At 42.1% G+C, this 15,000-nt stretch overlaps 1 protein-coding gene across 1 annotated transcript in view; it reads right to left on the bottom strand.

Moving 5' to 3' along the window:
• Positions 1-1,554: 1,554 nt before the first annotated feature.
• gprc5bb (G protein-coupled receptor, class C, group 5, member Bb) overlaps positions 1,555-15,000 on the bottom strand; it is an 18,759-nt gene continuing 5,313 nt past the window's right edge. Inside the window, exons 2-3 of the mRNA XM_034189133.1 lie at positions 2,627-2,730; positions 1,555-2,549 (exon numbers count right to left, since the gene is read on the bottom strand). Coding sequence (XP_034045024.1) covers positions 2,505-2,549; positions 2,627-2,730 — 149 coding nt within the window. The 3' untranslated portion in view covers positions 1,555-2,504. The remainder of the gene's footprint in view (positions 2,550-2,626; positions 2,731-15,000) is intronic.

Below are 15,000 nucleotides of genomic sequence, written 5' to 3'. Positions count from 1 at the left end.
CACAGGCTCAGAGTTCTGTTAACGCAGGAAGAAGAGGAAAAGATACTAAAGGCTATTTCTTTAATGACTTCAAAAAAGACTTTTATTTTAACAGCGATTATAATTACTTCATAAACCAATAATTAATGAATAATTAATTATAAACCACTATTTCATTAACCATTAGCGGGACACTCTGTTGTGCAGCAAAGAAGCAACAATCCAGCCTTCAGGGACACTCTGTGTGCAGCTGAAAGGGTCCTGCCTTGTATCATAATCAATATTACATTACTAGATTAAAGTAATCCTCCCATAATTACATTAAAGAGATGGTTATTTTTAAATTGTTTTTAAATCAGGAATTAAAAAATATAAAAGGGCATTCAAATATTAGATGCAAGTGGGAGGGGTAGGGGGTGGGGTTTGAAGGTGGGGCTTGGGAGGGGGAGGGGAGGGAGGGGGGCCATAAATCATGACGTTTTTATGGTATTATTTATGGTTTTATGGCAGTTTTGACAAGTTGTGTCCTTCTTTTCTCTCTGTTGTGGGCTGTGACATCATCGTTCTAGAATAGGACAGACTATGTTGTTATACAAGAATATTGACTCTCCCATGTTTGTTAAAATGAAACGACGATAATTAATAAGTAAATAATCACTTGTAAATGCTAATGCTGAGATGATGGTAGAAGGTGGGATGATGGTCCTGAGAGCTGCTGGAGGTGGATTTGGGGCTGATGGAGGCCTCAGTTTAGGGACCACTGCTCCCCAGTCTGATGAAATTATTCTGTAGCGTTTTTCTGATGGCAGAAGTTCCAGTCGATTGTGGGACCTGCATCTTTTCCACTGCATAGTGTAAAAATCTATGATCGACTCAATCAATCAATCAATCAACTTTTTTCTTATATAGCGCCAAATCACAACAAACAGTTGCCCCAAGGCGCTCTATATTGTAAGGCAAGGCCATACAATAATTATGAAAAACCCCAACGGTCAAAACGACCCCCTATGAGCAAGCACTTGGCCACAGTGGGACTCGTGATGTCTTTTAAAAACAGCCATGAAAGTTTGTTTATCAAAATGATTTCGGTCTGCTTGAACTCTTCCTGCGCCGGCCTGAGCGGGATGTGCGGCCCGAACTCGCTCAAGCCTGGTTCTGATCTTCATCTGGGGCTTAGAAATCCTGCCCCTCTGGTGTTTGATTGGGTCAGGGTCCAAAATGAGCCCAGTTGTGTTTGAATAATTTAAGCAGACGATGTCACAGAAGTGGTCATTGATTGTTTATTGTCCATCACAAAGGCAACATTAAAGCAGTTCCAAAGATCATTAAAGATGATATTCAAGAGACTGTAAATCAGCAAAATGTGCAAATCACAGACATTCATCTGACAGTGAAAGAGTGACAGTGATGTCATAAAGGCATCTGAGAGGACAGCTGTATTTACACCGTTTGAACCGCCACAGGAACAACCCGCCCTCATGAATCTGTGATATAAAAGTGACTCATTTTGTTGTTGATCAGAGAAGCTGATTAGTTTTTGTTTTGTTGTCTCAATGTCACATTTTTTTCATTACTATTGTCATTTTGGTTTCACTTTGATCTCGAATGTTGATGTCTTATGACATAACAAAGGCACAGATTGTTTGGTGACAGCAGGTCGGAGGTCAACGGGGAGCAGTCTGTACGCACCTCACAATTCACAGCTGCTACCTCTTGGTTTTTGGAGTTAATATTATTAGTTTGTTGGCAGAAGTATTCAGTCTGTTTGGTCACATGACCTCCTTTTACAAAATGTAAAACCAGCACGTATAAACCCCCAGCTGACCTAAATATGATCTTTTGTTAATTATTAGAAATGTGCTTCTGCTCTTGGCTCCAAACGTTATTTCAGTGCAACTGGGCCTGGTCTGACCCTTTGACCCTGGTCTGAAAAGCATTGAAAGATCATGCGATACTGTCACAAACACAATATATTTTACATCTTTACTGCGTGGAAAAGGACGCCTGACCGTCTCCGCAGATTTCAAATAGTCACGACAAAATGGTGCCGCCGTGTTGAGATAAAGTGCTGAGTTTATGGCTGTTTGTCAAAACGAGCCGGAGCTCTGCAAAAGTTCTGTTCACTCCAAAAGTGCAACTGTAACAAGAGGAAAAGACTGTGAATGAGTCCTCTGGACTTTTCTGCACAAAAAGTAGAAACGTTGAGCAGGTTTGTGTTTAATTCTCTAAGAGCCCTGAAGGTCCTGACAGTGTTCTGACATCTTTGCTTGTCGTCCGGCTCAGGTGGAAAATCGTGTGCTGGTGCCCTCCACCTTACGGAACCCGATCCCCACTGTCCAAACCCAGCAGATGCTCTTGGATCCTTTCAGGATTTAATCAGCTCAGTTTCACAAACGAACCACCAGAGGTGTTAAAACAGGAGTTAAATTAAATTCACAGATGTGCACATGAACAAAAATCCATCAAACCTTTGACATTCAAATTCCTTCATCATCAGGACCTTCATGGTTCCTGCTGGTTCCTCATTACCATAACCGGCGTCCGGTGTAGTTAATGGGGGCAGCGGGCATCTAACAGAGAAAGCAGCGGCAACGTGTTTAATAAATGTTTCTGGTGGTTCGGTGAGACAGTGCAGAGTGGAACTTACTGTACCGCCGTTCATGACCAGGGCCATCTCAGTGGGCTGGTACACATGACCTCTGATGGAGATGCCGGGACGCAAGCTACTGTGGTAGCTTCCACTTCTGACAGCTGGACAGTGAGTGGGAAAAACAAAGCAGAACACGTCATGAATGGCAGCACAAAACCTCAAGCCAGACCAGGAACTTCCTGGGGGACTGGGGCTTCCCACCAAATTGGTACAGTGACATTTAGGAACTCTGACGGCTCAGGTGGCGTGCCGGGTTGGTGGTGCGCCGGATTGTCTGCTTGCCAAAGGTTCATTATTTTAATGTTCTGAGCTGACAGCTAAAGTGCCCCTGAGCAAGACAATGACCTGCTTAAACATGTAAAGATGGCCATGTGGGTGGGGTCTTACCACCATGTGGGTGGGGTCTCACTGAAACAAGATTGAAGCAACAGTCAGGACCTAACAATGCAATTTCCAATTTCAATTTTCAGTTTATTTTCATTTATGTAGCTCCAAATCACAACAGAGTTGCCTCAAGGCGCTTCACACAAGTAAGGTCTAACCTTACCTCTAATATGCAAATTTTATTCTCATGAAATCAGAGGATTCAGGTTAATTATTGTCACGAACCAGCAACATGATATCAGCATAAATGTGCCGGTCTTCACGTCTCTGCTGACCATTGTCGCCCCCTGGGGGAAAGCTGGCTAAATGCATCACAGGGGACTGAAATAGGTGATGTATTAAAGCACAACAATGAACTGGACTTTCCTTTTTGTAAAATGAACAATTTAATTTTCAGCAGATTGAAAATTTTGTTTTCTATCATCATCATAATAATAGCAATAATAATACGAGCCAAGTGCTGTGCAGCGGCACAAAGCTCGCGCATGGTACACGGAGTCCCAAACAGGAAGTGCCAAATTTTGAGTCCACAGTTAAGAAATGTCAAATGTTGAACAGTTCCTGGCATGGGTGAAGCTGGGTGTCACTGGACCACCTTGAAATCTTATTGGACACCCCAGGTACCACCCCAGATGACTGACATGTCACAGCACCACAGGTCTAGTTGAAAAGAGCCATTTTAAATCTGTGACACATATTGACTGCTAGGCCCCTCCTGTTCAGTAGTTGGTGCTGTGTACCACAAAAAGTTCTAACCCACCTTAGTAGAAGAAGAAAAATCTTGGAGCCATATTTGAACCTGAACACGTTGTCTGAACCGTGGATTCCTAATGACAACAAACTTATATTGGTGAGTAAACAATCATATTTTATACCAGAAATGAGGTCCAGGTTATTAAAAGTGGTATTTCTCCTTTAATTTGGGGGTCTTATATATGCACATGCTTTTCCGGTAAATTTAGACTATTAAAGCAAACAGATAACTGAAACAATCCTTAGAAGGGTAATACAAGCATCAAATTCAGCACAAATACACCTTAGACACAACACTTTTGAAAAAATCGACTGGCCACTTGAATTTTCAACAGGCAGCCAGGTAGGGGTCAATTGAAGACGTACACAGGGGTCAAAATTTAAAAATGCTCCAATCAAATTGAAAGATATTCCACATTATTTATCTGATCATAAAGATTCCAAAAAGGTATAGTTTGGAAGGTCTGTGACTGAATGTTATGGAGTTATGGGGTAAAAACAGCAAGAATGGTGACAAAGGTCAGTTTCAATTTGTACAGGGGTCAAAAGTTAAACTGACTGGAGCATCTTTTAATTTTGACCCCTGTGTAATTCTTCAGTTGACCCCTATCTGGCTGCCTCTTGAAAATTCAAGTGGCCAATCAGTTTTTTTTTTTTTTAAAGAGTTCATGTCTATGGATTATTCGTGCTGAATGTGATGTTTGTGTCACCATTTGCAGGATTTCACTCTAAATATTCTCTTATCTGCTGCTCTATATATGAGATGTAAGATGTTGCTCCTCACTGTTTCTCAATTGACCTCAAAAGTATTGGAACACTTGGTATTTCACACATTTTAATTTGTTTATTCTATTTCAAATATATATATTTTTTATATAAAATTATCTTCCTTAAACTCAAACTGAAAGCAAATCTCTACAACTTGATATAAATGAATTAAAATCCAGTTTCCTGATGAAGTGGTGTAGAGGAGGATTTTCTTCAAAAGAAGACCTGAAAGTTCAGCTACAATTTGACAGAAAGTACATTTGAGATGAAAAACTAGATTTGATGTTTTGGTGAAAGAAACTTTTGTATTTCTTCATAATTGATGTAAATAAAGTCCAAGACATATTCAGTGACTTGGAAATGTTCATGTTTCCATCCCCTGCTGAAAGGTTTTAGCCATGCTAATGCTCCCCTGAAGCATTTACTCAAAATGAAGTCTGAAGGACCTAACTTGTATTGATATGTGAAGTTATATGTCTCACCACAAGTGGGCAATATGACCCCAGGCCATGACCTGGTAATATAAGAGTTGTACACAAGTGAATCCGACAGTTACCAGTAAATGTTCTGACTGATACTCGGTGTGTATGTCTCATCATTACATGGTACCAGGATAAATATCTCGAACTGACGACAAAGATGAACTTTATTCGACAACCTGAAGAGTTAAAGTTGATGGGCAATGTCAATGAGAACTGGAAAGCGTTTAAACAAAGTTTTGAACTTTATTCGCTAGCTATCGGTCTTTGAAACGAGGAAAGGAAGATAGCAGAACTGTTAACAGTGGCAGGGCGAGCTGCATTAGATGTGTACAACACGTTTGTCTTCACGGAAGACGAAAAGGATAAGTTCAATGTTGTGATGAACAAATTTGAGGATTATTGCACACCGAGAAAGAATGAAACGTACGAGAGGTATGTGTTCAGGAACAGGCTTCAGAAAGAGTCAGAATCGATTGAACAGTATGTCACAGACCCACGCCTGAAAAGTCAGTCATGCAACTTCAGAACATTGTGTGATTCAATGATAAGGGACCAAATTGTAATCAGGGTCCAAGACAACAAATTGCGGATGCAATTATTGAACGAGACAGACTTAATGCTAGAGAAGGCAATGCAGACTTGCCAAGCATCTGAGAGTGCAAAGGCACAACTAAAGACTTTCAGCAGCAAAGAAAGTGAGACTGTTGGGGTCGATGCAGTGCAGCGAGCGAAACCGAAAGCAACATCGCATGCAAAGAAAAAGGATGCAAAACCCAGGCAAGAGAGCGGGAACTGTGAAAGGTGTGGAATGCAACACGCGCCGAAACAGTGTCCAGCCTTCGGGAAAGAACCACTTCGCAAAGAGCTGCTTCTCAAAGAAGAGGGTGCAACTCGTGGAGAAGAAGAGCGACAGCGAGGAGGAGCCATTCTTCGTGGATGCAATCGAGGGTGAGAAGAGTGCTTCAAGTGATGAATGGATTGCGTGCTTGGATGTGAATGGCACGGACGTCTCACTGAAGCTCAACACAGCTGCACAGGTAAACATCCAGCCAGTGAAAGACTTTAAGAGACTGAAAAACAAACTGAAAGTAAAAGACAAAAAGATTAATCTGAGAACATATGATGATAAGCCAATACCCACTAAGGGAGTGTGCAGAGTTACACTGTCAAGCAAAGGTCAGAAAGTGAATGCTTTGTTTGTGCTTGTTGAGGGAAATAGGCAAGCAATTTTGGGTTTGAAAACCTGTGATCAGTTAGGTCTGATTAAGAGAGTGAATGTCATTGACACAGACAAGGTGACAGGACGAGAAAACACAGAGGCTACTACAAGTAGGCCCAAAAGCACTGACTGGGTGAAGGAATATAAACAGGTGTTCAAGGGCAAGCCGCCTACCAGGCAAACATAAAAATTAGGCTTAAGGAGAATGCAGAGCCAGTCATACATCCAGCAAGAACAGTGCCAGTAGCTCTTAAAAAGAGGCTGAGGGAAACATTAGACTCACTGATAGCAGAAGGAGTCGTCAGAAAATTTGAAGAGCCTACTGAATGGGTTAACTCCTTGGTTATCATAGAGAAGCCAAATAGAGATCTGAGATTGTGCATAGATCCGAAAGATCTAAATAAGGCGATACAGCGTGAGCACTACATGCTACCAACAAAATCTGACATAACCAGCACAATGAGTGGAGCAAGCTATTTCACGAAACTAGATGCCTCATCTGGGTTTTACCAAATAGTGCTTGATGAGGAAAGCTCTATATTGTGCACATTCAATATGCTATTCGGAAGGCATTGCTTTCTACGATTGACGTTTGGGATTAGCTCAGCCCCTGAGGTTTTTCATAGAACCGTGCAGCAACTGTTCGATGGAATAGAAGGGGTAGGAGTCTTTATCGATGACATGGTAGTCTGGGGAAAAACAAAAGCGGAGCATGATGAGAGATTGGCCAGAGTTCCCACACAGGCGCAAAAATCAGGTTTGAAACTGAATAAGAGTAAGTGCCAATTTGGGGTGCAGGATTTTACGTACCTTGGTGAGACGTTATCTGGGGCAGGCGTGCACCCAGATCTGGAAAAAGTGTGCGGGCTATAGCAGAGCTGCCAGTACCACAGGACAAAAATGAATTACAGAGAGCCTTAGGGCAAGTGAATTACTTGGGGAAATTTATCCCAAATCTATCAGCTAACACAAGAGCTCTCAGAAGCTTGTTAGAGACCACCGCGCACCATGACAAGCGCAGAAAGAAATTACGCACAAATAGAGAAGGAGACTCTAGGCGCAGTGTTTGGATGTGAGAAGTTTCATGAATACGTGTATGGACGATCAGTAATACTAGAAACCGATCACAAACCACTGATAGCTATCTCACAGAAGCCACTGGGTGACGCACCACCGCGCATCCAGCATCTAATGTTAAGACTACAGAAATATGACCTGACATTTGAGTTTACACCAGGCAAGCACTTAGTTGTAGCCGATGCGCTGAGTAGGGCTAGCTTCCAATAGCACGACAGAAGAAGCTGTGCAAATCCATGTCGACTCTATTAGGGTACACATGCCAGTGTCAGATGCAAAATGGGCAGAGATAGTGGAAGAAACACAAAAGGATGAGAAACTAAAAAGAGTAATGGAACAGATACATCAAACAGGACAGGTTAAGCTTGACAAGCCTTACCAACACTTTAAAGGTGAACTGTCTGTGTTAGATGGGGTTCTGTTAAAGGGTACAAAGATAGTGATACCTACCTCCATGAGAGCTGAAATGGTCAAATTAGTGCATGAGGGGCATTTGGGTATTGAGAAGTGCAAAAGACGTGCACGTGATGTGTTGTATTGGCCTAGCATGCACAAGGACATTGAGGCATATGTGCAGCGCTGTGAGACCTGCCAGCGACACAGATACCAGCAGCCAAAGGAGCCTATGAGGCCCCATGACAAGCCTCAGGAGCCGTGGAAAAAAGTGGGCATGGATCTATTCCAGTTAAAGGGCAAGGACCATCTGTTAGTCATTCAAACTACCCTGAGTTTGTAGGGTTGAGTGACACAACAGCAGAACTGGTGGTTGCACATACAAAGACTATGTTTGCACGCCATGGAATCCCATTGACTGTTGTAAGCGATAACGGGCCACAATTCATGAGCCAGTGCTTCAAAGACTTTGCAGACACATATGGGTTCAAACATGTGACCGCAAGCCCTCTGTACCCACAGTCCAATGGGTTAGCAGAGAAAGAAGTACAAATTGTGAAGCGCATCTTGAAAAAGGCTGCAGACAATGCAGAAGACCCTCATCTGGCAATTCTGAATTACCGAGCATCACCACTGGAGAATGGACTTTCACCAGCAGAAATGCTCATGAACCGGAAACTCAGGACGCGACTTCCATCAGCTTCTCATCACATGGAAAAGAGAGATGTGAGGCGTGATGAGAAGCAAACTGAACTGTACAACAGAACAGCACAGCTTCTGAGACCACTTGCACATGAGGACATAGTGCGAGTGAGATGTGATGGAGAATGGAGGCCGCTGGCTAAAGTGGTCAAAGAAACAACTCCCAGATTCTACAAAGTCATCCCAGAGCACGGGAAAACAATGAAGCGAAACCAACGTCGCTTACTGAAAGTGTCTCAGACAGAAATGAGAGTCATGGACAGTGACACAAGTGACATGCCAATTCCAAGCCAGACAGAACAACCAGAAATGGCAGACAATCAGAACTTAGAGACAGACGGGAACGAACAGATCGAGGTGACACAGAGTAGAAGCTCACAAAGACAAACTGTGAGGCCAAAGAGATTGATTGAGGAAATGTAGTGAAGTGCACTGAGACAAATGTATAAAAAAAAAATATGTTGAGTTGTAAACAGAGAAATTGTTGAAGTTATGATTCAATGTACAAGGTTGACACAGAGGTATGTAAATCCATGAAGAAATGGATTTTATTTTGTTGAATGAAACTTAAGAAACAGTATACAAAGAGATATGAAGTCAAGCAATGGATTTCTTTTGAAATGATGTCAACAGTCATAAGTTTATAGTTTGGACATCTTTACTTGAAAAAAGGGAGATGTATTGATATGTGAAGTTATATGTTTCACCACAAGTGGGCAGTATGACCCCAGGCCATGACCTGGTAATCAAATCAAACCAAATCAGTTTTATTTATATAGCGCCAAATCACAACAGTTGCCCCAAGGCGCTTTATATTGTAAGGCAAAAGCCATACAATAATTACAGAAAAACCCCAACGGTCAAAACGACCACCTGTGAGCAAGCACTTGGCGACAGTAGGAAGGAAAAACTCCCTTTTAACAGGAAGAAACCTCCAGCAGAACCAGGCTCAGGGAGGGGCAGTCTTCTGCTGGGACTGGTTGGGGCTGAGGGAGAGAACCAGGAAAAAGACATGCTGTGGAAGAGAGCAGAGATCAATCACTAATGATTAAATGCAGAGTGGTGCATACAGAGCAAAAAGAGAAAGAAACACTCAGTGCATCATGGGAACCCCCCAGCAGTCTAAGTCTATAGCAGCATAACTAAGGGATGGTTCAGGGTCACCTGATCCAGCCCTAACTATAAGCTTTAGCAAAAAGGAAAGTTTTAAGCCTAATCTTAAAAGTAGAGAGGGTGTCTGTCTCCCTGATCTGAATTGGGAGCTGGTTCCACAGGAGAGGAGCCTGAAAGCTGAAGGCTCTGCCTCCCATTCTACTCTTACAAACCCTAGGAACTACAAGTAAGCCTGCAGTCTGAGAGCGAAGCGCTCTATTGGGGTGATTTGGTACTATGAGGTCCCTAAGATAAGATGGGACCTGATTATTCAAAACCTTATAAGTAAGAAGAAGAATTTTAAATTCTATTCTAGAATTAACAGGAAGACAATGAAGAGAGGCCAATATGGGTGAGATATGCTCTCTCCTTCTAGTCCCCGTTAGTACTCTAGCTGCAGCATTTTGAATTAACTGAAGGCTTTTCAGGGAACTTTTAGGACAACCTGATAATAATGAATTACAATAGTCCAGCCTAGAGGAAATAAATGCATGAATTAGTTTTTCAGCATCACTCTGAGACAAGACCTTTCTAATTTTAGAGATATTGCGCAAATGCAAAAAAGCAGTCCTACATATTTGCTTAATATGCACATTGAAGGACATATCCTGATCAAAAATGACTCCAAGTTTTCTCACAGTATTACTGGAGGTCAGGGTAATGCCATCCAGAGTAAGGATCTGGTTAGACACCATGTTTCTAAGATTTGTGGGGCCAAGTACAATAACTTCAGTTTTATCTGAATTTAAAAGCAGGAAATTAGAGGTCATCCATGTCTTTATGTCTGTAAGACAATCCTGCAGTTTAACTAATTGGTGTGTGTCCTCTGGCTTCATGTTTAGATAAAGCTGGGTATCATCTGCGTAACAATGAAAATTTAAGCAATGCTTTCTAATAATACTGCCTAAGGGAAGCATGTATAAAGTGAATAAAATTGGTCCTAGCACAGAACCTTGCGGAACTCCATAATTAACCTTAGTCTGTGAAGAAGACTCCCCATTTACATGAACAAATTGTAATCTATTAGATAAATATGATTCAAACCACTGCAGCGCAGTGCCTTTAATACCTATGGCATGCTCTAATCTCTGTAATAAATTTTATGGTCAACAGTATCAAAAGCTGCAATGAGGATGAGCACAGAGATGAGTCCACTGTCTGAGGCCATAAGAAGATCATTTGTAAGGATTCAAGGATTCAATTCAAGGATTCAAAAGAATTTTATTGCCATATGCACATAGGAACATGTTCCCTGCACAATGAATTGTGTCTACTGCATTTAACCCATCCTAATTGCCAGTTAGGAGCAGAGGTCGCCTTTAGGTGCCCGGGGGCCAGCTCCAGATGTACATCCCTGCCTAGGTCAACAGCAGGGCTGAGCAAACCATGACCGGCCTCATGACAACAGATGACACACACATAACACACAACATACATAAGCCGGCCCGGTACATGAACACATATTAAAAGCACACACAAGGTAAAACTAGGGAGAGAAAAACCTTCATAGCTGCTGCGTTAAACCACACAGCAGCAATGAAGGTAAAAAAAACGCATCAGCACAAAAAAAACAATGATCACACACACAGACGAGAGACGATGAGACGATGAGACGATGACCGAGATTTGAAAAGTCCAGTTATCAGACAGAACACTCCGGAGGCAGCCTTTAGGCGCCATCAACAGCCTTGTTTGTCCATCCTGGAGGGAAAAGGGGCCCAGCCATGAACAGTCCACTGTCCACAGTCAACGTCAGAGCTGGAGAAGGTAAGGGCGGGGGGAGACCAGGGAGTGAGGCTTAGGTGCTGTTCTTCTTCAGGAGGTTTTTATCACAGTGGCCTTGAAGTGCAGCTGTGTTTTAGGAAGCCGAATGAATATCCAGATTAGCAGACGCCTGAAAGATTCCACAGTCTGAAACAGAGTGGCTTTCAATACATCTGAATATAGGAGAGGAGATGTGGTCATTACTGATGATCAAAGCGGTTTTCCAGTGCAGCCATCCTCCCAGAGATGGTTTCCAATGTGCGGTTAACACCTGCCGACTGAGCTGACACTGCCCTTCCAGTCGAATCAATCATGTGGGGCAGCCTGGACGAGCCAATTATTGCCGCTTCCACCTTCTTAATTTTCTGGTAAACCAGCGCTATGCCCGCTCCACACAGCAGAAAGCCGGTCACCACCGAGCCAAATATATACACATCTTCGACGTCCTCCACAGACAGCGTGTAAAGGCACATGACTTGCCATTTCCTCCAACTGTCCATCACGTAGCCCATCACATGCATCCCGGTAGAACAGGTCGGGTCCTCTGCCCCCGAGTGTCTTGTAGAAAAAATAGTGTTAATTGCGTTCAGAGACCACTTTAACAGATCCACTTTTGCCATTTTCCAGAAGAGCAAAGCTGGCAGCCTCACAGACAACACGCCACAGAAGCAGGAAAGATAGGGAGGGAGGGAGAGAGGAAAAATGCGTCCGTCTTGGCCGAGAGCAAGGAGGCAAAAAAAACCTTCACTAATGCTGTTTCTGTACTATGATGAATTCTGAAACCTGACTGAAACTCTTCAAATAGACCATTCCTCTGCAGATGATCAATTTCTGAGAGAAAAGGAAGGTTGGAGATTGGCCTATAATTAGCTAAGATAGCTGGATCAAGTGATGGCTTTTTAAGTAATGGTTTAATTACTGCCACCTTAAAAGCCTGTGGTACATAGCCAACTAATAAAGATAGATTGATCATATTTAAGATCGAAGCATTAATTAATGGTAGGCTTCCTTGAGCAGCCTGGTAGGATTGGGATGGTTATGAATAATTTTTCTCTAATAGTTAAAATTTTATTAGCAAAGAAAGTCATGAAGACATTACTAGTTAAAGTTAAAGGAATACTCAGCTCAATAGAGCTCTGACTCTTTGTCAGCCTGGCTACAGTGCTGAAAAGAAACCTGGGGTTGTTCTTATTTTCTTCAATTAGTGATGAGTAGTAAGGTGTCCTAGCTTTACGGAGGGCTTTTTTTAATAGAGCAACAGACTCTTTTTCCAGGCTAAGTGAAGATCTTCTAAATTAGTGAGACGCCATTTCCTCTCCAGCTTACGGGTTATTTGCTTTAAGCTGCGAGTTTGTGGGTTATACCACAGAGTCAGGCACTTCTGATTTAAGGCTCTCTTTTTCAGAGGACCTACAGCATACAAAGTTGTGCTCAATGAGGATGTAAAGCTATTGACGAGATAATCTATCTCACTCACAGAGTTTAGGTAGCTACTCTGCACTGTGTTGGTATATGGCGTTGGAGAACATAAAGAAGGAATCATATCCTTAAACCTAGTTACAGCGCTTTCTGAAAGACTTCTACTGTAATGAAACGTATTCCCCACTGCTGGGTAGTCCATTAAAGTAAATGTAAATGTTATTAAGAAATGATCAGACAGAAGGGGGTTTTCAGGGAATACTGTTAAGTCTTCAGTTTCTATGCCATATGTCAGAACAAGATCTAAAGTGCGGTTAAAGTGGTGGGTGGACTCATTTACATTTTGAGTGAAGCCAATTGAGTCTAATAATAGATTAAATGCAGTGTTGAGGCTGTCATTCTCAGCATCTATGTGGATGTTAAAATCGCCCACTATAATTATCTTATCTGAGCTAAGCACTAAGTCAGACAAAAGGTCTGAAAATTCACAGAGAAACTCACAGTAACGACCAGGTGGACGATAGATAATAACAAATAAAACTGGTTTTTGGGACTTCCAATTTGGATGGACAAGACTAAGAGTCAAGCTTTCAAATGAATTAAAGCTCTGTCTGGGTTTTTGATTAATTAATAAGCTGGAATGGAGGATTGCTGCTAATCCTCCGCCTCGGCCCGTGCTACGAGCATTCTGGCAGTAAGTGTGACTCGGGGGTGTTGACTCATTTAAACTAACATATTCATCCTGCTGTAACCAGGTTTCTGTAAGGCAGAATAAATCAATATGTTGATCAATTATTATATCATTTACTAACAGGGACTTAGAAGAGAGAGACCTAATGTTTACTAGACCACATTTAACTGTTTTAGTCTGTGGTGCAGTTGAAGGTGCTATATTATTTTTTTGGATTCTTAAACTGGATTAAACAAAATTAATTTAAAAAGCCCACCTTTTTAATGATACTGCTTCTTTTGTAAAATAAAAAAAATACAGTGTTCCCTCGTTTATCGCGGGAGTTACGTTCTAAAAATAACCCGCGATAGACAAAATCCGCGAAGTAGTCAGTGCTATTTTGTACAATTATTATAGACGTTTTAAGGCTGTAAAACCCCTCACTACACACTTTATACACTTTTCTCAAACAGGCATTAACATTTTCTCACTTTTCTCTCGTGTGTAAACACTCTCAAAAACTTCAAATCTTAGTAGAAAAATAAGACCAACCTGTTTTCAGGCCCAAACATTTGTTTGAGAAATAAAAATAGAACATTTTCCTATAAATAATTATGATGGCTTTTAGAACTAACAAATTTAATTTTAACGATCAACCTACGAGGTTGGACACATATGAAATTATTAATAGTGACTGACCAGTATTTCACAGTTCCTCTGATCGCGCCTCTTCGTTGTGGCACCGCACCGCTGTCGCGTCTTTTTCCACTGAGTCACACCTCGGTGCAGGTGTCTTTTTCCGAGTGAAGAACACAGTTATGGGTAGTTGTTGGCGCTCTTTTTTCTTCTGGGCAAGAAGATTCTTATAAACAGACACACAGAACACAATGCGCGTACTCTCCCTTCACGGTGCCGCGACCGGCCTGCTTCACGAGGATGCAGAACACAATGCGCTGTAAACAAAAAAAAAGCATGCAAAATTGGACTAAAAAAATCCACAAAACTGCGAGGCCGCGAAAGGTGAACCGTAACTGTCAGGTTTCTATTCTGCTCTGGCTCTGACGCGAGTGCGTCGGTATCTCCTCCCCCACTTATGCCAGAGATTGACTCGGACCCAATTAATGCACTATTTTTTCCTCCATCTCTGTCAGGGTCAAGCTGGGGTCTCGTTGGCCTCCCCCAGTCTGCCTAATGCTGCACTTAAGTGCTGCAACACGTTTTTTGGTGGCCAGCTTTAAATCGGACCACTTTTTCTTGACCTAAATGGAAAGAATTCTTAATCAATTAGCAGGCATAAGCTTTTAACTGTGGGTGCATAAAAGACTGATTCAAAATCATTAGCATAGGTTAAGTCAAAAAATTCTTCAAACCTCAGCCGGAGTCCGTTCCTCTGCGGCAACGCTGTGGACCGCCTCCGTTACACTCATCCACACGGCATTTTTATGAGCTCCTTTGACTCCACTTTTCAGACTGCCAAAAAGTACAAGTTTGTTTTTCTCCACCTCCGATGTTAGGATGCCGATTTCCATCCCAGTGCTTCTTCTGTCCATGTTGAGCTCAGGGGGCGAGGCCTCCAAACCATGAATAT

This window comes from Thalassophryne amazonica, chromosome 15, assembly GCF_902500255.1.
Source record: "Thalassophryne amazonica chromosome 15, fThaAma1.1, whole genome shotgun sequence".
Classification (NCBI taxonomy): Eukaryota; Metazoa; Chordata; class Actinopteri; order Batrachoidiformes; family Batrachoididae; genus Thalassophryne; species Thalassophryne amazonica.
The sequence above is the reverse complement of the archived record's forward strand: the minus strand, read 5'-3'. Positions and strand labels throughout refer to the sequence as shown.